This window comes from Nelumbo nucifera, chromosome 1, assembly GCF_055504915.1.
Source record: "Nelumbo nucifera cultivar China Antique chromosome 1, China Antique-T2T, whole genome shotgun sequence".
Taxonomy (NCBI): Eukaryota; Viridiplantae; Streptophyta; class Magnoliopsida; order Proteales; family Nelumbonaceae; genus Nelumbo; species Nelumbo nucifera.
Genome location: NC_142649.1, coordinates 140,676,245 through 140,703,523, shown reverse-complemented (window position 1 = coordinate 140,703,523; position 27,279 = coordinate 140,676,245). Strand labels below are relative to the sequence as shown.

General features: G+C 39.5%; 1 protein-coding gene and 1 non-coding gene across 3 annotated transcripts in view; one reads left to right on the top strand and one right to left on the bottom strand.

Moving 5' to 3' along the window:
• Nucleotides 1–22,564, top strand: part of LOC104590175 (uncharacterized) — a 68,709-nt gene extending 46,145 nt beyond the window's left edge. For both annotated transcript variants that reach the window (XM_088894478.1, XM_088894479.1), the window contains 3 exons: nucleotides 2,158–2,393; nucleotides 20,542–21,425; nucleotides 22,065–22,564. In XM_088894478.1, the coding sequence (XP_088750604.1) occupies nucleotides 2,158–2,393; nucleotides 20,542–21,390 (1,085 nt within the window). In that variant the 3' untranslated portion in view covers nucleotides 21,391–21,425; nucleotides 22,065–22,564. The remainder of the gene's footprint in view (nucleotides 1–2,157; nucleotides 2,394–20,541; nucleotides 21,426–22,064) is intronic.
• Nucleotides 22,565–26,618: 4,054 nt separating this feature from the next.
• Nucleotides 26,619–26,702, bottom strand: TRNAL-CAA (transfer RNA leucine (anticodon CAA)). Its single transcript has one exon. It is a non-coding gene; the product is annotated as a tRNA-Leu (tRNA).
• Between the last annotated feature and the right edge of the window lie 577 nt (nucleotides 26,703–27,279).

The window sequence follows — 27,279 nt, the reverse complement described above, 5'->3', positions numbered from 1 at the left end:
CCATCAACACACTAAGACTGAAATCACTCAGTCTTCACATCAAACACTTGGGCTGCACACTGCAGAACTGATTACACACAAGGTCTAGGACACAACCACCACCACCACCAATCACCACGACACAACCTCCACCTATCTACTGCTGTTGTGAACTTCAGCAGTCGACAACTCTTCTTTCAGCATACATATGAAGAGAAATGCAGAGAAACACGACTGAAATGCATATCAGTCACACCAAGCATCACCACAACCAACTTTTGAAGCAAAAAGAAAACATTCAGTCCCTTATTTGGACAAACAACAATAGTGTTCATACCTGTCCACATTCAGTCCTCTTCGATACTGAATAGAGGGTTTAGTATACCACTTCAACGACCACCACAGCAATGACCGGAGGCATTCTCACCTCCAGGCCCACAAAAAGAAGAAGATGACTGTGAAAGTTGGCGGCGAACCCAGAAAGAGAACAGCAACAAGAAAGAAATAAGGATACGACCTTACAGCTCTGATACCATGTGAATAAACCCTAGTTGATTCTAGGTCAAAGTAGAGAAGAAGGAAGAAGAAAGAAAAGAGAAAGAAGAAGAAGAGTGTTCGGCCAGCCTAGAAGAGAGAATGTGAAAAATCACTCTCCTAGCCGACCCACTTGAATTTTATTCATAAAACTTAGAGTTACAAGAAAGACAGTTTTGTCCCTCATATAAGATGGGACACATAACTTAAACTCAGATACAATAGACCTTTCACTTTCAAGAAGATAAACCAGAATGACCAAAATACCCCTGACTCGAGCATTCTAACAGGGTCCAAGAAAATTGTTTGCAAGGTTCCAAGAAGGTCAACCAAAAAATTACATTCTTTTTCCCTAAGACCTCTTCTGAAGCCAAGGTTCCAGTTGATGCCTGATTGGGATGGCAAAAACCCAAGCTATATATTGTTTCATTCTAAAAATCAGAAAGCACATAGAGATCAGGAAATTGATCTTTTAATGGTGACTCCCCTACCCATAAGTCTTCCCATAAACGGATTCTTTCCCCTCTTCCCACATCATACCATATGGAACTAACGAAAGTAAGGTAAATCTCATGAATAGCTTTCCAAGGAGAGGCTAAAGTTAAGTGAGGAGCCAATTTAGCGTCTCAACCATTACAATGCACACTGTGAATGCTTGTAATTACCTTGTGCCATAATTTGTCTCTTTCAAAAATCTCCACAACCATTTACCCAATAAGGCAGTGTTCCTATGAGAAATGTTTCCTATCACTAGACACCTTTGCCCTTTTGTCTTACTAACCTGTCCCACTTGACCAAGTGACCCTTTCTTATTCCCCTGGTTCCCATAAGAAATCCCTCATGTACTTCTCCTATTGTCTTGCTATCCTTTTTTTTTATCAGTAAAACTATTGTCTTGCTATCCTGATGGGATGGAATGTGAAAAGTGGAAAGGAAGTAAATGGGTAGATTTGGTAGCATTGCCCTAATCAAGGTAATTCTTCCCCTTAAGGAGATATAATTCCTCTTCCAACAGGCTAGTTTCTTTGCAAACCTCTCCACCACCGATTTCCAAAATAGTTTTTGCTATGGTTTTTGAGCCTTTAATGTGCAATTATACTTTTACTAACAATTTCATGAAGTTTTAGCAAATATGTTAGAGAAATTAGCAAGATATCCCCAAAATTTCCCCATCTCTACATGGTGAAATGTCTACTAATATTGAAGTTGCAAGCCATAGGTTTAGCTCACTTTGAACTGAGTCACGGTATTGAAGATATTGTGTCAAAATTCCTCTATACAGCAGATACTTCTCAATGTGGTTTAGCATTTACAGGTCAAATACAAGCATATTGAACACATTGAAATTATCAAAATGTTTGAAGAGTCTGAAAAATGTATTTTCTACCAAATTCTACATTAAAATGGCCAGTTTTTAATACTAAAAAGGCTATAAGAACTGAACCAAATATAACTATATATGGATTTCTATCAAGAAAGAATAAGTAGATTTATGTAACACCTTTGGACATTATTCCATTATCCCTTGCTATAGACACAGGAAACTCATGATCAAAATTTTAAACCACTGTTGTAGTTTATATGAGATATTGTTTCTATCAAGTTTCAAAGCATCAAATAACCTCTTCCAATTACTCTAATCAGGAAATGAGCTTCCCATAGAACTTCTTGAAGCTTTGTTAAAGATGGCACCTACAGCAGAAGAAGAACTGAAGCTTAGGCTCTTCAATGGTGAACTTTCCCAACTTGGGCCTGCAGAAAGGTTCTTAAAAGTCCTGGTTGATATCCCTTTTTCTTTTAAGCGCTTTGATTGTTTGCTTTTCATGGGTTCTCTTCAAGAAGAAGCCTCAGTTATTAAGGAATCCCTTGCAACTTTAGAGGTAAGACCTTCAATGTTTGAATTGAAAATTTTCTTGCATTTCATTTTTCACTAATTACAAGTTTTAAATTGAAATATTGCACTTTGTGAAAATAGTGATGTAACAATAAACTGAATGAAATCCTGTTAAGTATTTGCTGTATGTGACTGAATAAATTTTAGTACATATATCACTAGGCCAATGCTTTGCATACTTCAGAATTTACATATGGCAACCTAAGTTGCAAATGAAGTTCAGATTTCTGTAGAAGATAGTGTTCTAATTCCAGAATAGTGCATATTTTTTTTCATATGTTTTTGACAAGCTCTTGAGCAAATTGCTTGATTGACCATCCTGAAGTAGAAAGCAGAAAAAGTAGATTCTTCTGGTCGATTTAATAGTAACATTGTTGAAAACAATGTCTAAAATGCCATCTTTGTTTGTGGACCAGTAAATGCTTGTTTTATAAAATAATTGCACACATTGTGAGCAAGCAACGGTGCCTTTTATTTGGTAGCTTAATCTAGGGAAGCCCTTTTGAAGAGCCATAACCATCTAATAGCTGTTAATTTGTGTTTGTATATAACACTCTTCTTTTCATAAGAGTTAGCTAAGATGGTCTTGACCTCCTGGATATGAGTATGACTGTCAAGTGATGGGTCCAGTGTTGGAAGGGTTAGAAATCAGATTAGACATGGCCGGATTTTTAAAATTTTTCTAACCCAACTTGGGAACTGATTTCCTGGTAATTTTAAAATTTGAAATTTCAGGATTGATCTTGCACTGAACCTGACCAGATTTGAAACTCAAATTAATTTCTGATTGTACCTAATACGGAGTCCACAAGCGCAGCTCCCAAAGTAGTAGTTGATGCCCAATGTGATTAAAACTGATGTTTTTCTCCAAAAACTCAGTTAGGAACTGAAGGAAATTAGTCCCTACTAGGGCTGAAACGAACTAGGGTTTTATAGGAGAGAGAGAGAGAGCTGGAGATAGTAGTTAATTGCTTGGTTCACCCTTCTCTTCTCTTCCCATATATAGAGCACTCTCCTAGTCCTACTAGGAGCTGAATCCAAATCAGATTTGGATCAGGGTTTATCCTTATTAGATAAACTCTATCTTATTAGAAGAATAGGTGTTCCAAACCCTTAGCCACATGTCACATGACAACTTAAGTTGCCATGTGTCTACTTAACTAATTGTATTAGGCCATGTTTGGGAGTGCTTAAAAATAAGTGCTTATTTGGGTAGAGACCACACCATTAAGCACTTATTGGTGTTCGGGAAATAAGCCCAAAATAAGTGCTTATTTTAAAAATAAGGGTTTATTTTTTAAGCCCAAATTTCCATCTTTTTCTTAAGTCCTTAAACAATAAGCTTGAACGAATCGAAACTCTCCATCAAACATTGTGCCTGCTCCAAGCTCAACTCCAGAGGGACAACGGTTCCCTAGAACCCACTTCCGGCAACATGACCAGACTCGTCATTGGAGCTAAGGTCATTATTGAGAGGGAGGGGGTCGGAGCGTGACTGTTCAACCCACATCGGAGCTAAGGTTAGTGCCTCTGTGTACAATCTCCGGAGCGTGAATGTCAAGCCCGGGGTCCAAGCCCAAAAATCTGGCGGACTAGCGCTATATGAATTTTCCAATTGCCCCACATCAAACTCCATCACACTAGCCTAAATGAACGACAATTCAAGAGTTAAAGGGAAAACGAAGATGTAATAAATTTACATTGTTTTGGCAGAATATTCAAGAGGTTTACAGAGAGAGAGAGAGAGAGAGAGAGAGAGAGAGAGAGAGAGCAGTGCTCCCATCGACCAATTGCCATGTTTAGAGTGATGCTCCCATCAACTGTGTTTTGGCATAGAATCCAAGAGGTTTATAGAGAGAGAGGGAGAGCCCACTACCCATAGGGTATATTTTGAAAAGTTGAAAGAAAAAATAGTCACAAGTGCTTATTGTAGAAAAAGACTACCAAACACCCAATATGAAATAAGTGCTTATTTTTTAAAGTTGGGTGCCAAATGCAAATAACTGCATATTTGAATAAGCACTTATTTTTAACATAAGCACTCCCAAACATGGCCTTAGTAATGGGACTTGGGCCTATTTTCTTCAATGGCTCACTTTCCTATGCGTTGCATGGCTATATAGGCCTGAACATTGTATGGTGTAGGACCTACAAAGGTCTCACATAAGGCCACAAGGGTTCAATCTTACCCTTGAAAGAGGTTAGGCCAAATTGACTGTCTAGGGGTAGTTAATCCCTGACCCAATCAGCTTGGGCTCAATTGGGCCCAACATTTACATATAAATGATCCTTGGGTTCAGCCACCCTATGAAGACCCAAAGACAATGGACTTATGAAAGATGAAGTTGATCAGGTAATCAGCCTTATAATGGTCTCTTACACCTAACCTCTGTTGGAATTGACTCAAAATAAAATCAGTTACAGAAAAGTGGCTATTAGTGCTATTAGTGCATGGTAACCATAAAGTAGTTACAGAAAGTGGCTATTAGTGCATGGTAACCATAAAGTTGTTACAGAAAGTGGCTATTAGTGCATGGTAACCACAAAGTTAGATATAAAAGGAGTGGCTATCTTGTATCTACATCTCCTTCTTCTTCTTCTACAATTTTAATGAAAAATCTCTTACTGGATTGTGTGCTCTTCCCATGGACGTAGGAGGATTTTCTCCGAACCACGTAAATTCTTGTGTCTTCATCTCTATTTGCTTGAATTTTTGTTTACTTTGTCATTTTGTGTATTCTCCATTTTTCTTCACGGGTTGATTTAGGATACGTGATCCAACGCTTCTACACCAACAAATGGTATCAGAGCAAGGTTATTAAATCTATGAAGTACTTATGACGGCGAAGATGTTGACTATAAAGCTCGAGGTGGAGAAATTTGACAGCAAGGTGAATTTTGGGTTGTGGCAAAGGAGGGTGAAGGCAGTTCTGGTACAACAAGGTCTTCACAAAGCTCTCCTTGGAAAGGAGAAGGCAGAGAAGATGACAAGTGATGAGTGGGCTGAGTTAGATCTAAAGGCATTGAGCATGATTCAGTTATACTTGGTAGATGAAGTGATGTACAACGTACTCGATGAGGAAACCACCATTGGCTTGTAGACAAAGTTGGAGAAATTGTATATGACAATCTATCACTAATAAGTTGTACCTGAAGAGGCAATTATATAGTTTGCGTATGGCAGATGGAACCAATTGATTAGATCATTTGAATACATTCAATCGGTTGATTGCACAACTACTCAATGTAGATGTGAAGATTGATGAAGAAGATACGGTGATTCTTCTCCTCTCATCTCTCCCAGAATCGTATGATCATTTGGTGATGACCATCTTGTATGGGAAGGATACATTGGTGATGGATAAGGTTGAAGGGATGAGAGATCCATCCTATGGACGCCCAAAAGATTGCGGAATAAGGGGCGAATTTCAAAAATTTTTCTCTCCCTTCAACTGGGAATCGTATTCCCCATTTAGAAAATCATATTTTCAAGGATCAATTCTGAACCATAAACTGAACCAGATCTGAACCAAAAAGGAGTGGGAAGGATTATACCTGATACGGAGAAGTAATATCTCCCAACGAAGGTGTTCATGCCCAAGGAAGGATCCAAAGACTACTCCCACTAAAGATGGCGCAGTGTAGGTGGAGAAGAATCAGCAGTGTTCTTCTCCAAGAACTCTGTCCTTCGCTAGAATCAGCAAGATGGTACGTGAGCACAGCTTCCTTTCAATCCTTTCTCAAAGGACTGATGTCAAAATCCAATCTTGACTTCTCCCACAAGTGGAGATCGAACTGGTAAACAGGGCGGCAAGAACAGGGAGGCGGCAAGAGAGTATTTGCAGGGAGCAGAATTCTCTCTTCTTGATTTCAGCACTAAAGAAAACCTGATGATCTGTGTGTATCACTTTAGGCTGCCGCCCCCTTCTTTTATAATCTTAAAGGGATCAGCTCCTAATCTGATTAGGAGTTGCTAATCCAAATCATATTTGGGTTAGAAGTCCCTTTTAAGTGATAAGGGATAATCCTTATCTTATCTGGAGATCAGATCAGCCATCTTCTAATCTGATTAGGAGGTTTCCAGATCTAAATCTTATTTAGATCTTGGACTCTCTAAGTGGATAGGGTCTAAGCCCAATCCTATTAGCTGATCCACTTCAGATTTCGCCCCTTTATTAAATAAATAAACAGCCCAGTTTGAAATGGGCTTTAGGCCCATTAAGCTTATGTGCTCACTTAACCCTCTTAACTGCTGCCCAGTTGGGCTTCCTTGTATGGCGTGGGACCCAAGCATTGATCTACACATCAGCCACATGGGTTCGGCCCAGCCTTTGTTACAAGGCCTGGCTGAATACACTGTTAAAAGACAGTGCACCCCCTGAAACCCATCAAATGGGCTCTACGGGCCCAACACTTACCCTAAGAGGTCCTTGGGCCAAGCCACCTTATAACACCCAGGGACTGTGGGCAGATGCAAGATTAGCCCATCAGGTATTATCCTCAATAGTCTTACACTTAACCTCTCAACCCATAATGATCATACACTGCCCGACAAGAGAGGACCTCTCCCTCGGCTGCAAGGAACAGTGTTGCACTCTCCACTCATATGGATCCCGGGAATTAAAACCTTCTTGCAAACATTTTAGAAACCATATATATACTTTTATATCTTATATAAAATATATTTTGCAAAACAAATCTCAACGGTTGAAATCGACTGCCGGTAGTCTTGGTTTCCATCAGTGAGAGTGCATCCCTGATCATTACCTTTGTCCGACAAAGGGGCTGATCCTGTCACTATGATCACCCACTCAGATGAATTCTCGGACTGTCCCAACATACCCAGGTTTTGACCCCCGCTAAGGATCTCACTGATTGGTACATCAAAGATAGCCCAATCCGACACCTAGTGCAGTATCATAATCGAGTCTAGGGGTCGGGTGTAACTTTCCAGTTTTTCCCATCAATCTCCAAGGTCCAGGGCAATACTGGAAATCTGGTCCAGTTCAAAGATTCAATTAATCCTACACTGTATGTGCCTAGGGTCTCACCCTGGCAGCTGAGACAGGCCACCCCAACTGACTTGGTGGCACCACAGTGTCAGCCTTGTCAGGATAGGTCTCCCCAGACCGACCCACTGGCTGTGAACATTCTAAACTAACACGAGTCTCATTAAGTGTCCAGTTTAAGGGTATTACACAGAAACATACCAAGGGAACATGAATCAAATATGTATCTTTATTCATTTACAATAAACTCATAAAGTACATCATTCTAATTGAAGCTAAGGGCATACAAAACTGTCTAACAGCTCCCACTTGCACTTAGGTCCAATCAGGTACTAGCCGGAGTCCCATGCTTTCTACGTGTTTCTCAAACACTTTCTGTGATAGTGGCTTTGTCAATGGGTCTGCTACATTTTCCGCTGACGCTACCTTCTGAATCAGGACATCCCCTCTACCAACAATCTCCCGCAGTACGTGGTACTTCCTCTCGATGTGCTTCGACTTCGAGTGGGCTCGTGGCTCCTTAGCCTGAGCAATGGCTCCATTGTTGTCACACAACAATGGGATGGGTGATCTGCTGGACGAAACAACTCCCAACTCGTGAACGAACTTCTTCATCCACACAGCTTCTTTGGCAGCCTCACTTGCGGCAATGTATTCGGCCTCGGTCGTGGAGTCTGCAGTGGACCCCTGTTTGCTGCTTTTCCAGCAAACAGCACACGATCCTATCGTGAAAACATATCCAGATGTAGACTTTCTATCATCTGGGTCTGACTGGAAATCGGCATCTGTAAACCCCTGGATCTGTAGTGAGCTACCGTCGAACACCAGACAAAACTCTTTTGTCCTTCGAAGGTACTTAAGTATGTTTTTCACAGCAGTCCAATGCTCCTGCCCTGGGTTGGCCTGAAATCTGCTTACTACACTCACTGCCTGAGCAATGTCAGGACGAGTGCACAGCATGGCATACATGATGCTCCCTACGGCAGAGGCATAGGGAACGTCTTTCATGCCATCAATCTCCTCAGAAGTCTTGGGAGACATCTTCTTGGAGAGAGCGACTCCGTGCCTGAAAGGAACATTTCCTTTCTTGGAGTTTTCCATGCTGTATCTTTTGACTATTTTGTCAATATAAGCAGATTGGGATAATCCAATTATCCGCTTCGATCTATCTCTATAGAGTCGAAGACCCAGTATATAGGAGGCTTCTCCAAGATCTTTCATGGAGAATTGCTGTGAAAGCCATACTTTCACCGTAGTTAACATTCCTACATCATTCCCAATGAGTAGAATGTCATCTACATACAGAACCAAGAAGGTAACCTTATCTCCACTGAACTTCCTGTAGACACAGGGTTCATCCGGATTCTGCTCGAAGTCAAACGATTTGACAGCAGAGTCAAAACGGATGTTCCAACTTCTAGAAGCTTGCTTAAGTCCATAAATGGATCTATTAAGTTTACATACCATGTTTTCCTGACCTGCAGCAATGAAGCCTTGCGGCTGCTGCATATAGATATCTTCAGTAAGATCTCCATTCAGGAATGCAGTTTTGACATCCATCTGGCAAATCTCATAATCATGGTATGCTGCTACAGCTAGCAAGATCCTAATGGATTTAAGCATGGCCACAGGCGAAAATGTTTCCTCATAATCGATGCCTTCTTTCTTAGTGTACCCTTTCGCCACAAGACGAGCTTTGAAGGTCTCAATCCTGCCATTGGGGCCCTTCTTCCTCTTGTAAATCCATTTGCAACCGATTGCTTTTACCCCGGAGGGTGGATCTACTAGAGTCCAGACTCCATTGGCCTCCATTGAGTCCATCTCTGTTCTCATGGCCTCCACTCACTTCTGGGAATCTATGTCCAACATAGCTTCCGCGTAAGTCACGGGATCCTCCTCACTAGTCAAGGTTTCCACCAGGTAACTATCCTGATCATAACCATAACGGACTGGTGGTCTGGATGCCCGAGTGGATCTTCTAAGTTGGTCACTACCTGGAACTTGTGGGACATCTCCCACTGCTCCTGAGTTCTCCTCATCAAGAACAACTTCCTGACGATGGGTGTCCAGGATATAGTCGGTTTCCAAGAATTGTGCATTCCGACTGCAGAACACTTTCTGCTCACTTGGGTCATAGAAAAGGTAACCTACAGAGTCTTTTGGGTAGCCTACAAATAGGCAACGGCTGGTCTTAGATTCCAACTTGTCTGCACTCGTTCTTTTAACGTGTGCTGGACAACCCCAAATCTTTAAGTGTCTGACACTTGGTTTCTTTCCGGTCCAAAGTTCATATGGAGTATTCGGAACCGATTTGGTTGGAACCCGATTCAGCACGTAAATTGCAGTCTCTAATGCGTAACCCCAAAAGGATGTGGGTAACTCTGAGTGTATGAGAAGCGACCGGACCATATCTAATAAGGTCCTATTCCTCCTCTCTGAAACACCGTTAAGTTGTGGTGTAGCAGGAGGAGCTAATTGTGATACTATCCCATTGTCCTTTAAGTAGTCCCTGAATTCGTCAGAGAGATATTCGCCACCTCGATCTGATCGAAGGGCTTTAATTTCTCTCCCTAACTGTTTCTCGACCTCTTGTCTAAACTCTTTGAACTTTTCAAAGGATTCAGACTTGTGTCTCATTAGGTACACGTAACCATATCGTGAAAAATCATCTGTGAAGGTGATGAAATACACGTGTTGATTTCGTGTCCTAACACTCAGGGGACCACATACATCAGTATGTATTAGGTCAAGTGTGCCTGTACATCTTTCAGGCTTACCGTTAAATGGCTGTTTCGTCATCTTGCCTTGTAAGTAAGGCTCACAGGTGGGAAGATCTTCTACAGCTAGAAAATCCAAAGGACCATCCTTTACCAACCTTGTGATTCGGTCAACACCGATGTGGCCAAGTCGGTAATGCCACAGACACGTGGGATTAACTGTATCATGGGCTCTCTTCTTGGGGATTTCAGCCGTCGTAGTTTCAGTTATGTTAGTTTCTAGAGAAGGATGTAGAACATAGAGACCGTTCTCCAGTTCCCCGTATGCGATGAATCTACTGTTTCTTTTAATAGTAATCGTATTACTAAAGAAGACAGAATAACCATCTGCACACAGTTTTGAGACAGAAATCAAATTTCTTCTTAAATTTTGTACATAAAGACAATCTTTCAGTACAATTATTCCTTCTCTAAAATATAATTCCACGGTTCCTATGGCTGCGGCTGCAACAGTTGCAGTAGTCCCCAAGTAGAGTGTGACTTCTCCTTCACTCAGCCTTCTGCTTACCTTGAACCCCTGCAGTGAGTTACACGCATGAGTTGAAGCCCCAGAGTCAATACACCAGGACGCAGAAGCTACCAACAAATTGGTTTCTATAACACAAGTTTCGAAATTACCTTTTTTGGATTCCAGGTAGGCAGGACAATTCCTTTTCCAGTGGCCGGTCTTCTTGCAAAAATGACAGGCATCTGATGCCTTGTCCTTCCTCTGTTTCTTGGGTTTGGCAGCCTTTTTCTGGGGCTTTCTCTTCGCCTTCCTTTTCTTGCCTGATTTGCCAGTTTCAACAAGCATGGCAATGGGCTCATCCTTTTTAATCAATTCTTCGGCCCTCTGCAACATATTGCTGAGTTCCTGCAAGCTGACGTTCAGTTTGTTCATGTTGTAGTTCATGATGAATGGATTAAAGGATGGAGGCAGAGAGTTGAGAATAGCATCGATCTGAGTTACCAGATATAGCCCGGATCCAAGAGCCTCTAGTTCGTTGATATAGCCCATCATCCGAAGACAATGGTCGTGAACTTGCTGGCCCTTGGACATCTGCGCGGTCATGAACTGTTTTAAGACCTTCTGCCGAGTAGAACGATTCTGCTCTTCGTACATTGTCCTAAGACTGTCCAATACGTTTTTAGCAAGTTCGATCTGATCGAACTGCCTCTGAATTGGATTGTCCAAGGAGGCAATGATATAGCAGCGGGCAAGGGAGTTTTTCTCCTCCCATTCTTGGTATTCTCTTCTTCGGGCCTCAGAAGCCCTATCTCCCGGACGATCCGGGGCAAGATTCTTTGCTACCTTGTCCAATTTCTCAGAGGTTAAGACCAACATAAGGTTCCTATACCAGTCAGCATAGTTTGGGCCCTTCAACTTGTTGTCATCAAGTAGCTTTGCAAATGATCCGTTTGCCATTTTCTGATAAAAGAGCAAACATCAGTCCACGACCTAATTCGATTCATGTTCATTTCATAGATATGGATTTTAATCTACGATCAATTTCCATTTATTCATCTCTGAGATTTCCCTCCTTTCTCAGTGACGGAGACTACGGGTTGTCTCTGGAAATGTGGGAAATCACATAGGGTGCATGAAGCCAACTGTTTCAGCTGCATAACCCCACCACCTTTCTGTGAAGGATCATATCCACTCATCATATGAGTTTTCCCTTTGGCCTCTGTCAGATAAGGTTCAGAGCCGTTTTCAGGTAAACCTTTCTGTCCAGTGAGTGCTTACCCATCATATTCGTGAACGCCAAGGTACCGTGAGAGAGTTCCCATTTTCTGGTGAAGCCTCTCCCACATCGGTCTATGACGCCCCTATCATCTTATGAAACACTTAAACAAGCCCAACAGCAAATGGATAGCCCATTTTCTGGTGCGTTTCCTCATTACTGAAGGACCCATCCTCGTGCTAATGATGGAAGGCCTTTAGAGAGTTCATCATATGAATCTCCCTATCACATGCACTCATATTATCTGGAGGGAACAAATAATTATGCCCTAGTTCTATCTTTAGGTCAAACCAAAATGGCTCCCACTGATTTTCATAAAGCCAGATTTTGGTGGGCCTAAATCGGCTAGGGTTCTGCACGAGACCTCATGATGAGGTGTGGGGCCCACCACTGAGGGAGGTCATCCAATGACCAAAAGGGACACCATGGCAATGATGTGCATTTAGCTATGGTGTGCGAAAGAGCCACTGTCGATTGAGCATGGGCCAAGTACTTATGGCCCATGTACGTAGCACATCACACATCCATACATCACATGCAGGGATAAATTGATCCAATCAATTAATTATCTGTAAAGCCCATTTGAAGCCCATTTTAAATCCATAATATTAACCATTAACATTATCTAGGTATATGGGCTGAACGGTTCAACCCATATAGCTTTTAAGGGTTAGGTGGGCTTTTAGCAGTTTTAACTGTTTAAAACTGGGCCTTTACAGGTTGGGCCGAATTAACCATTCAATTAAATATCAATCCTTTGGCCCATTAGTGGGAAATTAGGGCTGACTTTCAGCCTTGATTAAACCCTAGATTCGGTCCAAACAGTTTGAACCAATCTTGGTTCGAATGGGTCTAGGGTTTGATCTTTAATTCAAGAAAATAATCTGAAATTAATTACTGATAAAAGAAAAACAACAATCAGTAAATCAGGGCTGTTCGCACAATCCATCCTGCAAAACAGAGGTTAGATCATAGAATGCAGTTTCACAAACTGCAAATCGCAGATGGCGATTCTCCCATCTGCGGAATCTTCTTCTCTGCGAAATCTCCCTTTCTGCGCTGCCATCTTCGATCCATAATTAAAATAAATAGAAATCCTATTTCTATTAATAATTACATTAGATCGAATACCTATACATTGAGTCTAGAAAAAAAAAATTATTTACAGACCAAATGTAATAAATAAATCAAGAAACTGCAAATCTTGCAGGTTCCCTGCGCAAACCAAGATTTCGATCTCCTCTTGTACGAACAGCCCATAAATCAAGAAAATCATAAAGAACAATTCTAAATAATAATTAATTTCAGATTATTTGCCCATTAATTTTGGGAACAAATTTCCCAAAACCCATATCTGCGCAAATTGGGTAGAACACCTTCTGCCCAATTGCGCAGGTTCAGATCTGAAACAAACTGGTTCAAGATTTGAACCATGGCTCTGATACCATTGAAGGGATGAGAGATCCATCCTATGGACGCCCAAAAGATTGCGGAATAAGGGGCGAATTTCAAAAATTTTTCTCTCCCTTCAACTGGGAATCGTATTCCCCATTTAGAAAATCATATTTTCAAGGATCAATTCTGAACCATAAACTGAACCAGATCTGAACCAAAAAGGAGTGGGAAGGATTATACCTGATACGGAGAAGTAATATCTCCCAACGAAGGTGTTCACGCCCAAGGAAGGATCCAAAGACTACTCCCACTGAAGATGGCGCAGTGCAGGTGGAGTAGAATCAGCAGTGTTCTTCTCCAAGAACTCTGTCCTTCGCAAGAATCAGCAAGATGGTACGTGAGCACAGCTTCCTTTCAATCCTTTCTCAAAGGACTGATGTCAAGATCCAATATTGACTTCTCCCACAAGTGAAGATCGAACTGGTAAACAGGGCGGCAAGAACAGGGAGGCGGCAAGAGAGTATTTGCAGGGAGCAGAATTCTCTCTTCTTGATTTCAGCACTAAAGAAAACCTGATGATCTGTGTGTATCACTTTAGGCTGCCGCCCCCTTCTTCTTTTATAATCTTAAAGGGATCAGCTCCTAATCTGATTAGGAGTTGCTAATCCAAATCATATTTGGGTTAGAAGTCCCTTTAAGTGATAAGGGATAATCCTTATCTTATCTGGAGATCAGATCAGCCATCTCCTAATCTGATTAGGAGGTTTCCAGATCTAAATCTTATTTAGATCTTGGACTCTCTAAGTGGATAGGGTCTAAGCCCAATCCTATTAGCTGATCCACTTCAGATTTCGCCCCTTTATTAACTAAATAAACAACCCAGTTCGAAATGGGCTTTAGGCCCATTAAGCTTATGTGCTCACTTAACCCTCTTAACTGCTGCCCAGTTGGGCTTCCTTGTATGGCGTGGGACCCAAGCATTTGATCTACACATCAGCCACATGGGTTCGGCCTAGCCTTTGTTACAAGGCCTGGCCGAATACACTGTTAAAAGACAGTGCACCCCCTGAAACCCATCAAATGGGCTCTACGGGCCCAACACTTACCCTAAGAGGTCCCTGGGCCAAGCCACCTTGTAACACCCAGGGACTGTGGGTAGATGCAAGATTAGCCCATCAGGTATTATCCTCAATGGTCTTACACTTAACCTCTCAGCCCATAATGATCATACACTGCCCGACAAGAGAGGACCTCTCCCTCGGCTGCAAGGAACAGTGTTGCACTCTCCACTCATATGGATCCCGGGAATTAAAACCTTCTTGCAAACATTTTAGAAACCATATATATACTTTTATATCTTATATAAAATATATTTTGCAAAAAAAATCTCAACGGTTGAAATCGGCTGCCGGCAGTCTTGGTTTCCATCAGTGAGAGTGCATCCCCAATCATTACCTTTGTCCGACAAAGGGGCTGATCCTGTCACTATGATCACCCACTCAGATGAATTCTCGGACTGTCCCAACATACCCAGGTTTTGACCCCCGCTAAGGATCTCACTGATTGGTACATCAAAGATAGCCCAATCCGACACCTAGTGCAGTATCATAATCGAGTCTAGGGGTCGGGTGTAACTTTCCAGTTTTTCCCATCAATCTCCAAGGTCCAGGGCAATACTGGAAATCTGGTCCAGTTCAAAGATTCAATTAATCCTACACTGTATGTGCCTAGGGTCTCACCCTGGCAGCTGAGACAGGCCACCCCAACCGACTTGGTGGCACCACAGTGTCAGCCTTGTCAGGATAGGTCTCCCCAGACCGACCCACTGGCTGTGAACATTCTAAACTAACACGAGTCTCATTAAGTGTCCAGTTTAAGGGTATTACACAAAAACATACCAAGGGAACATGAATCAAATATGTATCTTTATTCATTTACAATAAACTCATAAAGTACATCATTCTGATTGAAGCTAAGGGCATACAAAACTGTCTAACAAAGGTCACAAGTACTTTGTTGTCAAACGAGATGCGGCGAAAGCCTACCTTTAGTGATAGTGAAAGTTTGACCACAAAGGATTCGGGTTATGAATGGGGCAGATCTAAAGAGAGGGGAGATAAGAAGAATAGAGGCAGATCAAAGTCCAAATTGAAGAAAACACAATGCAAGTGGTGCAAGAAAGATGGTCACTGGCTAAAGGATTGCAAGAAATTTGCCGAGGCTCAAAAGAAGGCAAAGCTGTAGACGAGGTAAGTGTTGCTTCCGATATAGAGAATGACGGAGATCTTCTTACAGTCTCCTCAGGTATGGATCCCTTGGAATTTTGGATACTTGATTCCGGATGTTCTTATCATATGTGTCCTTATAAAGATTGGTTTTCTACATATGAGTCACATGTTGGAGGCATAGTTATTATGGGAAATAATGCCGAGTGTAGAACTGTTGGGATTGGGACAATTAAAATCAAGATGTTTGATGGGATTGTTGGAACATTAACAAATGTTAGACATGTCCCAGATCTTAAGAAAAGTTTAGTCTCACTTGGTGCTTTAGATGATCATGGGTGTACATATAGTGGGGTTGATGGAGTCATAAAAATTAAAAGAGGTGCCATGGTTGTCATAAAAGGAGAGAAAAAAGGATCATTATATAGGTTAATTGGAAAAACTATCATTGGGGATGCAACTGTCACATCCACTTTAGATAATGATTATAGTCAGTTATGGCACTTTAGATTGGCACACATTAGCGAGAGAGGCATGATAGAACTGCACAAAAGGAAATTACTTGATGGTGTTAAATCTTGCAAATTAGATTTCTACAAATATTGTATTTTTGGAAAGCAATGCAGGGTCAGTTTTATAACATCTACTAAAAGAAGCAAGTAGATTCTTGAGTATGTGCATGCATATACATGGGGTTCATCGCTAGTAACTTCTAGTGGTAGAGAATGATATTTTGTTAGCTTTGTTGATGACTATTCCAGAAAGGTTTGGGTATACTTCATGAAGCATAAATCTGAAGCTTTTGAGAAGTTCAAGATTTGGAAGGAAAAAGTGGAGAAACGAACTGGAAAGCAGATAAAATACCTACGAACAGATAATGGAGAATTGACCTCTACAGAGTTTCAGAAATTTTGTGCAGCAGAAGGGATTATTCGACATCTTACTACTCCAGGCACACCTCAGCAGAACGGGGTAGCAGGAAGAATGAATAAGACATTACTAGAGAAGGCAAGGTGCATGAGAATCTTTGCAGATTTACCAAAGCAGTTTTGGGCCGAGGCAGTTAATATGGCCTGTTATGGACTGGTAATTCTGTTGATTACTCAAATTTGAGAATTTTTGGATGCCCTTGTTATGTTTTGTTGTAGGATAGAGAGAGGACAAAGCTTGATGCTAAGTCAAAACCTTGCATTTTTCTAGGATACAATGAAGGGGTGAAAAGATTCAGACTTTGGAATCCTAACACCAAGAAGGTTGAGATAAGCAGAGATGTATTTGATGAAGCTTTTATGTTGAAGGAAAATCAGTAGCAAATCCCAGATGGTGAGAAGAGCAATACCTCAATTTAGGTGGAGCTAAGTGAGGAAGAGAAAATGGGTAGTGAACCAATCGCTACAGATTCTTCTCATCAAAGCCAAGAAGTTGCACAATCCCAAGAGGAACCACCATATTCCATTGCTGCAGGTAGGGCTAAAAGGAACATCAAGAGACCAGTAAGATTTGATGATACAGTTGCATATGCATTAACAGCTAATTGTGATGATCCAATGACCTACAAGGAGGCAATGAAAGATAAAGACAACTCACTATGGATGGGTGCTATGAAAGAGGAGATGGCTTCTCTTGGAAGAATGAAACTTGGAAGTTAGTAGAATTGCCTAAGGGTAAGAAGGCTATTGGGTGCAAGTGGGTGTACAGAAAAAAAAGAGGCTTCATCTGCAAGCGAACCGGTTAGGTACAAGGCAAGGTTAGTAGCGAAAGGATATGCACAAAAGGAAGGAGTGGATTTCAATGAGATCTTTTCTCCTGTAGTGAAGCATTGTTCCATTAGAATCATGTTGGCAATGGTAGCTATGTGGGATATGGAGTTGGAGCAGCTTGATGTGAAGACAACTTTCCTCCATGGGAACTTAGAAGAGGAAATTTACATGGTGCAGCTCGATGGGTTTGTCAAGAATGGCAAAGAACAACTAGTATGCAAGTTGAATAGGTCACTCTGTGGCCTTAAGCAAGCACCGAGGAAATGGTACAAGCGCTGACACTTTTATGACTAAACATGGCTACATCAGAAGTAAGTACGATATTGTGTTTATTTTCGTTTCCTTCATGATGAATCCATTATACTATTGATGCTTTATGTCGATGACATGCTTATTGCTTGTAAGAGTTTGCATGGGATTGCTAAGTTAAAGCAGGAATTGAGCATGGAATTTGAAATGAAAGATTTAGGTGGAGCAAAGAAAATCTTGGGTATGGAAATTCAAAGAGACAGGCGCAATGGGAAGTTGTGATTGACCCAAAAAGGGTATATTGAGAAGGTATTGACCAAATTCAATATGAAGGAGGCTAAGTCAGTGAGCACACCACTAGTTTAGCACTTCAAACTATCTCTTCAACATTGTCCAAAGACAGAGGAAGAACATGAGGAGATGCTACATATACCATATGCCAGTGCAGTTGGATGCCTTATGTATGCTATGGTATGCACCAAATTGGACTTATCTCAAGCAGTTAGTGTTGTGGGCAGGTTTATGGCTAATCTGGGGAAGGAGCATTGGAATGCTATAAAGTGGATTCTACGCTACTTGAACGGTACCCAAGATCTAGGTTTACTATTTCAGAATGGTTTGAAAGGAAACAAAGTGGTTGGGTATGTAGATTCAGATTTTGCAGGTGACCTTGACAAGAGAAAGTCTACTACGGGATATATTTTCACTCTTGGTCAAGGTCCTATTAGTTGGAGATCTACATTACAAGATACAATGGCTCTGTCTACTGAAGAAGGAAAGTACATGGCAGCAGTAAAGGCAGCCAAGGAAGTTGTATGGTTGAGAGGATTGATTTAAGAGCTTGGAATTGATCACAAGAACATTTGTGTTCACTGTGACAGTCAAAATGCTCTCTGTCTTGCAAATGATCCAGTATACCATGCAAGGACTGAGCACATAGATGTGCGGTATCACAGGCTCAGAGATTTTGTAGCAGATGGTGACATTTAGTTGGAGAAGATTTCTTCCCAAATGAACATAGCAGACATGATGACCAAGCCATTGCCAAGGGAGAGGTTTAGGCATTGCCTAAATCTTTCAAACATACAACAGTGCTAAGTTGTGAAGGCCCCAGGAAGAGGGGGTAATCTAGATAGAGAAATGGAGTAGGGTGAAGAAGAGAGTTGAAGAATTTTTTTTATTTTTTTTTGAGTCAAGGTGGAGAATGTTGGAATTGACTCAAAATAAAATCAGTTACAGAAAAGTGGCTATTAGTGCTATTAGTGCATGGTAATCATAAAGTAGTTACAGAAAGTGGCTATTAGTGCATGGTAACCATAAAGTAGTTACAAAAAGTGGCTATTAGTGCATGGTAACCACAAAGTCAGATATAAAAGGAGTGGCTATCTTGTATCTACATCTCCTTCTTCTTCTTCTACAATTTTAATGAAAAATCTCTCTCTGGAGTGTGTGCCCTTCCCGTGGACGTAGGAGGATTTTCTCTGAACCACGTAAATTCTTGTGTTTTCATCTCTATTTGCTTGAATTTTTGTTTACTTTGCCATTTTGTGTATTCTCCATTTTTCTTCACGGGTTGATTTAGGATACGTGATCCAACGCTTATACACCAACAACCTCTTGGCCCATAATCATCAAAACACTGCTTACAAGGAAGGACCTTATCCCTGATTGCAAAATGTAGTGTTACACTCCCTATTTAGATGGATCTCAGGATTAAAACCTTTTGCAGACCTTTTTCATAAAATAATAATATAACATATAAATACATTTTGCAAATTAGATTTCAAATACAGTTAAAATCCATTGCCAACAATTTAGTTTTCCATCAGAGAGTGTAAACCCTGGGATTCTCTTTGTCTAAAAAAGGAGTTGATCCTATCACTGTGATCACCCACTCAAGTAATTTCCCAAATTGCCCCAACATGCCTAGATATGTGACCCTTGATGGATTTCACTGGTTGGTATATCAAAGACAATTTAGTCCAAAACTTTGTGCAATATCACAATCAAGTTTTGGGTTAAGTGCAACTTTCTAGTTTTGCCTATCTATCTCCAAGGTTCAGGGCATAACTAGAAATTGCCCCAGGTTCATTGTTTCTTCCAAACACCCACTAGCTGTGCTTGGGGTCTAACCCTAGTAGTTGAAACAAGCTGCTCCACTAATTCAGCAACATACCAGTGTCAGCAACATACTAGTGTCAGCCTTGTCAAATTAAACTCCCCAAGTCTATCCAATGGCTGAGATCATTCTAAACTAACACGAGTCTCACAAGTGTCGAGTTTAAGGAATAATTCACATAAACAAACCAATTTGAACACAAAGCAATAATGTACTTTATTTATCTATAAATGTTTATGTACATCAATCTGATTGGAGCTGGGCATACACTATCTAACATCCAAAGAAATAACTAAACAGTGATAGAATTATGACTAAAAAATGGACATAAATGCCCTTGTTGGCATGCCTCTCAAGTGGTGACATCAGGTCAAGTTCAAGAAGGGTGGGATTACACCAATCTTGACATTAGTCTTCCTATTGAAGGACCACAGTGAAACAAACGACTGAGTGGTGCAGGTTGAGAGGCAGCACTACAAGAACAGGGTTAAAGCCTGTTTCACATCAGATGAGGGTCTCTTAACATGAAGTGTAGCCCCTAAGTGAATTTCAAACAATAGATATAGAGGCCGAAGGGGTGGTGTCTTGTTTAATTTGCCTCATTGCTGTCCCTAATTTGGTTTTTTGGATTAATCTTCTATTTCAACATTAATGCTTATACGATCCTGGGAATGAATGCTCATCATTAGACAACAAAAGGAGAGAATGGAGGGCAGATGTTGTCATATATGGGCCTGGCAGATGCCACTCATAACCTTTTGTTTTCTGAGAGGATATGATTCTTTGGACATGATCAAGATTTTTATAGTTTTATGTCATTGAATTTACTGTTGTTTGACATTTACTTGTGTATTCTTTCCAATTTACATATGGCAGGTAGCTTGCAAGGAACTTAGAAATAGCCGGCTATTCCTGAAACTTTTGGAAGCTGTACTCAAAACAGGCAACCGTATGAATGATGGTACCTTCAGGGGTGGTGCACAGGCATTCAAGCTTGACACACTTTTGAAACTGTCTGATGTCAAAGGAACTGATGGGAAGACAACTCTCTTGCACTTTGTTGTCCAGGAGATAATCCGGTCTGAAGGTGTTCGGGCCGCCCGTATGGCTCGAGAAAGCAAAAGCATCTCTAGTGTGAAATCAGATGACTTCATTGAAGATTCTCCCAAAGAAACAGAAGAACATTATCGTAGCATCGGTCTTCAAGTTGTTTCAGGTCTGGGTGGTGAGCTTGAGAATGTCAGGAAGGCAGCAGCATTGGATGCTGATAACCTAATAGGAACATTGTCCAAGCTTGGTCGTACACTAATCAGGACGAAGGAGTTTCTGAACTCAGAGATGAAGAGTTCAGAGGACAGTGGGTTTCACCGCACACTTAAGAGTTTTGTAGAGCATGCAGAGATTGACATAACGTGGCTGCTGGAGGAAGAAAAAAGGATAATGGCACTGGTGAAAAATACTGCCGATTACTTTCATGGTAAAGCAGGGAAAGATGAGGGCTTACGCTTGTTTGTGATTGTTCGGGATTTTCTCATCATGTTGGATAAGGTATGCAAGGAGGTGAGGGAATCAACAATGAAACCAGCAAAGATGCCAGGAAATAGGGAAGTCTCAAATGCCCAATCTTCTCCAGACTCCCGTCAACCACCTCCAGACCTACGTCAGCGGCTTTTTCCAGCAATCACAGACAGACGGATAGACAATTCCAGTTCAGATGAGGAGTGAGGAGGGTGCTTCTCCTTAGTTTTCATTTGCAGAAGGTTTGTCCAGTTCTTTTTCTGGGAATCATGTTGATGACCCTTTCCAGAAACTATATTTCGTAAAACTTATGAGCCTTAACCAGATCTAGTGCCTCAAGTGGTTATTATCTTTAGGAAGCATTACAGGGCTAGGGTGTCATGGGTCATATGGGTCATGGGTCCAGTAGTTGGATGAGGCCTCCATAATGTGCGTCTGTCATGTTTTTCAAGAATTGGAACATTATTCATCGGATGAGTCTCAATTAAGAGATTCTCCGATCAACAATCAATACAATGAGATGATCTTTAACCATCTGATTTCTGCTTTTCAAAGTTCATTTTTATTGCAAGGGAGAATTTTAACTAGCATCAGGAAAAAAAAAAGTTTCATTACCCATTGTAGGTTCCAGCTATATGGGGTCTTGCAAAGGGTGGACTGGATGAAGACTTTTGGCATGTTTTTTGCCAGAAGTGTTTGCTCATAGAAATGCAGTAAATTTGACGGTTATGACCTTTTGACTTATGAATATGCTTACATCCAAAATAGGTGCAAGTTAACAGTTCCTGTGCCCGCAGACCCAAAATTTAGGCATTTTCTTTGTTATGTACTGTTCTTTTTATTAAAAAATCCGTTTTATATTTTGTTTTTCCTTGTCACAGGCATTTGGAAAGGTGGCTTTGTAACTTGGCAAATGTTATTCCAGATAACCTTGGAATCACAGATGGAGATCTAGCTTGCAGAAACTTGTCAAATTCCAAATTCGGTCCTTGAATCTTCTTGCAGCAGATGATGAAGGTCGACTCTGGACTTCTGGAGAACTGGTTTGAGAAAGAGTTGGTGATACGACTGAAGTATATGACACCCAACTTTAACTACTAAGAAGTGGCCATGATTTAATTTGTAGTGGTCCTAGTGAACGGAGGGTGTAGAGTAGGCGTTCGGTCCATAATTTAATTTGTAATGGCTTCTTATAGGGGGGCCAGATGTGCATGATAAGTTAGAGGTGACGATTTGTTTTTGTTTTATATTTTTTTTTTCATTTTTTCATTTTTTGACTTTTGAAAAAGGTGAACCAAGTGCGGTTCCTTTGAAGCGTAGAAGTTGTTCCATTTCTAGTTCTCTTAATTGAGAAAAATTCTTTTATTGATCCTAGTAAAAAGCCCGTGCAATGCACGTGTCAGAAAGAATAATTCATAATAAATAATTACAATGGGGTAAAAAGAATAACTAATAATAAATAATTATAATTCATTTTTAATTACTTTTAAAACCAAGTATTTGACACAAGGTTGAAAGTATTGAAAATATAAGGTGTATCGGAAAGACAATTTTAAGAGACGTATCATGATACGTATGGATACGAACGATAAATCAAGATACACATAAATACGATAAAAAATTCAAATAAATCTTAAAAAATATATTATTAACTATATTTACAAATTTTATATGATTGTAAATAAGCCATTTAAATGTAAAAAACCATAATTTAATGGTTTATATAAAGTGTGACATATCGTGACATAATTAGTCAATTTTCAAAAACTAATATAATTAATCTTAATATTTATTAATATATAAATTTTAATAATTAATTCTAGCATTTATTAATAAAAACTTGTCATTTGAAAAGTGAAAATTTACTTCAAAATTAAAATATATATATATATATATATATATATATATATATATATATATAATCATAGCAGAAAAATATGTTTGACTTATTGACAAACTTGTGGTTGTTAAAATTTAGACTCAAGTGACCAAGGTTTAAATCTTTGCTATAGCTAAAATTTGAATTTTTTACACTAACAAAACGAAATTAATGATAGGGGATCATTAATTAAAGGAATTAATGAGAGAATTTGAATTTGGCACTAAAATTCAAATTTAAATTTAAACTTGCCTTGGAGTGATTGACTAATTAATGTGAGAGAAATTAGACTTAAATAAACGATATTAATGAGAGATTCAGTATAAAATATGGATTAATGAATAACGATACAGATCCGAACTGTATTGGACTGTTTTGACCCGTATCGGCTGATACAGATCCGAAATAGCTCGATACAGGCTCGTATTGGCCGATACGTACGAAAAGAAATAGAACGAATGATTTATACATGTTTCGCGCATTGGATTCTTATTGGAACAATATGTATCGGCTGATAAATATTTTAAACCTTGATTTGACAATTACTCCATTGTTTTAATTAGTAGAGTATGTAGACTTTACATGCAAAATAATTTGGTTTGGTTATTATTGAACTCCACATCGTGTGTGAGAGAGAGAGAGTAAATAAACACACATACCTTTAGTCTATACAAATAATCTCCAAAATATTACTATTCTACCAAAAAAAGAAAAAAAAGAACAAAGAACCACCCCTTATAATGTTTCAATTGCCATAGCTCAAGAAGTGGTTTAAACACAAAAAAAATTGTAATTTTAAAGTTTGAGACAAGCAATGAAATTAAAAGTATGGGGCTTAAGAATTCCAAATGACCTAGCTTTTTGATATCCAAGACCCTCTGAACATATTTTGCTTCAAGTGATTTCCAAACCCAGCATATATATCACAATAACGGCGAAAACCCTTTGCCTAGAAGAAGACCACTTAGCTGCAACTAGTTCATGAGGCAACCTTCATCTTTCCCCATCGTCAAGCCCATCTCAGCCCCCACAATCCTCATTGCAAAATCTCTGAAAATCACTCAAAGAAAATTATAAATTAGAAATTGAAACGATAACTTTACAAATACAAAAATGCAATTTTTAAAATTAAAAAAAGTACTTACATCATAGGATCATGAACTTATCCTCAACCTTACATTAGGTGGCTACAATGAAAATTATTTAAATAAGATTATAACACAAAGGGAATTGATTTATAAAACAGACTTACCTCTTTTACTAATTGGTTAAATTTAATTCCAGCATCTTCTACCCCCTTCATATTTTTTTTCTTGAATCAGAAAGATTATCTCGATCAATCCACTAAGAAAACCAAAGATTACTAAAAACAGAAAGAACCAAAGAACAAAATATGAACCTCCAATTAGTAAATCAAACAAAGTTGATCATTAACTTGAGAATGAGCTTTGCTATTAAGAAATTAACGATGTTGAAAATGTTTTGGGCATTAGGGCATATATCCCATGTCAAATTGTCTTAGTTTTGTTGATAAGCCTCTGACTTTTGTCAAAAAAAATTGAAGAACAATTAACATTTGGTCTATCACAAATGTTCAAAACGTGTAGTAGTTTGCGACGAATATCCAAATCATGCATTATTTTTTTTTCATATGCACTCTTTCTTACTGTATGTATATTCCATATAACTTCGCACTTGAAGGATAAAATTGGTAACAGGGTATTTGATTTTCATTAACGGTCATAGATAGTCATTTCACAATTATTGAAGTGCCTTTACCTTTTCGAATGTGTAAGGTAATTTATTTATTTTTTTTCTGCCACTTCATTTCAAGTGGCTTTAAAGTTTAAAGTAATTAATTTCTTGGGAAAATTGTACCCGTCAAAATTCAAAAACATGGGCTGTTAAGTCATTACTCATTAGGGGTGAGTATGGGGAGTTAGGGTTACCTGCCAACAAAATACATTCCAACTGACTATCAATATAAGAAACCACACATCTCATACACGGTGGGTCCTCAGTCTCATGGTGAGATATACAACTAAGTAGGGATTCAAACGTGTTTTGTTCACAGGAGATTCTAACTCGATTATGGGCTGTTTTTGGGTTGGATTATTCAATAACAAATTGGGTAGGGTTTGTTCAATTTGGTTTAATGTCAATTTCATTTGATTCTAGTTATTATCTATTTGTTCATCCAAGATTCAAAATATCGATATATTCCAATGTACCATAAGGGGTGTATCGGAACTTTGCACCATGCACCTACTTTTTTTTAGGAAATATAGGTCATGGGGCAGGTCTTAGGCTTGTCTATCTCCTGAAATATATCCAATGCCCAAAACACCTATACTTTGTGTATCGGTGACCTATTGATACAATGGCCTGATACATGACAAAATTTTGACCCTTGTATTCATCCTTAATTATCATCAAGGTTTCACACAGGATTTTTGTATATAAGTGCCCGATGCTTTGCTGAATTAACTAACGCTACAAGTTGGATTGGCCTGAGTTAACAGATGTTCTGGTTCAAATTTTGAATTGGGCCCATTGAAATTTTCACAAAATCTTAATCCTAACCTGCAAAAGTTGCACCCATACTATTGACACCAGACTGTTAGTGTGGACAGCCAAAGTTTTTTTTCTTTTGGCAGGGTTCACGTGAGGTCCACCCAAGTTACCATCTCGGCTATGCAGGGGATCAAGGCTGCTTTTGATATGTATAATTTCATGTTTACAGGGGGATCAAGGAGGGTGGGAACAGAGTAGGGTTCATGTGAGGTATTTCGCCCAGTGAGACCGGATTCGGTCTTCATAGAATTTGAAATCACACCACACTCACAACACTTACAGCGGTGCATTTGTAACATCTCTGAATTTACATTTTTTCATACACGGAGAGATGTTACGAATGCAGGACTGCAAGTGTTAGAGAGTGCAAATTTTGCGATGACTGAATCGGGATTTCCACCCACCTTACCATGAAGATCCTGATGCCATGCAGGTTTGATTTTGCACCTCTAGCAATGCCAAGTGACCATCACAATTCACAAGCCATTTGTCATGAAAATAAAATTACAATAACAATGCTAATAAATAAGTTTTATACAATATATAAAAACTTAACCAATGATTAAAATGTTGATACAATATGTTCGTTCGGTATTGGTGTGTCTGAATATGTTTAGATAGATTGACACAAAAAGATACAAAAACAAAATTTAAAACTTTGGAAAGGCTGCATCCATCCCTTTAAAACTTATAAATGATGTACACCGTTACAAATTTTTTGGTATCAACTGTGTCAATATCTAACCCTTTGACCTGAAACTGCTACACTGACCCCACAGCCCCATCCTATGTATATTGGATTGTGAGGTTGGTGTGAATCCAGACTAAACAAAATTAGGTTTATGTAACTGAAGTCTTTATATATTGTTATTTAAGGCTGTTAGGCTGTTATATATCGAGAGGAACATAAACCTTTTATTTATTATTTATTTTTTATGAAACACATAATGAAAAAAATGACAAAAAACAATAAGAAAAAAAGTGTCAGAAGTGGGATTTGAACCCACGCCCTCTCTCGAGGACCAGAACTTGAGTCTGGCGCCTTAGACCACTCGGCCATCCTGACTCTACATCAAAACGTCTTACCGGAAGATATCTATAATATAATATTCTCCAACCACCGAGAGTAAGTTTCTTCCTTTTTATCCCCCAATACTGGTGAAGGTGGAATTTCATCCAAAGTCACTACCAACAGAGACCTTGCCAAATAAGCTAGGAGCAAATTATAATCAGATTCTATTTCTCTGCAAGATCTAATCGGATTATCTTTAGACATAAACACGAGGGTCAATGGGTTCCTACAAGTTCGGTCCATCCACTTTGTCACGTGATTGTTGGCCAAAAAATGGGCTTACCATTCTATCCAACCACCACTTTCAAGGTGAATGTTTGATTACGTGGGTTGCGTTAAAAGTTGTAAGTTATAAATCCAGGTTTTATTCTATATATAATGTTTGCCTTGGATAATATTTTCTTTGAAAGAAAGCATGACATAATCATGGATCATTAAAGCATGGAAGAACTATTAAAGTGATCAGTTTAGGAGATAATTTAGTTTATCGTTGGTTCTTTTAGAGTCAGTATATGTATTCTAGTTTTTTCATGCAATGACATGCATTCGATAGTTGAGAAAATGCACCTCT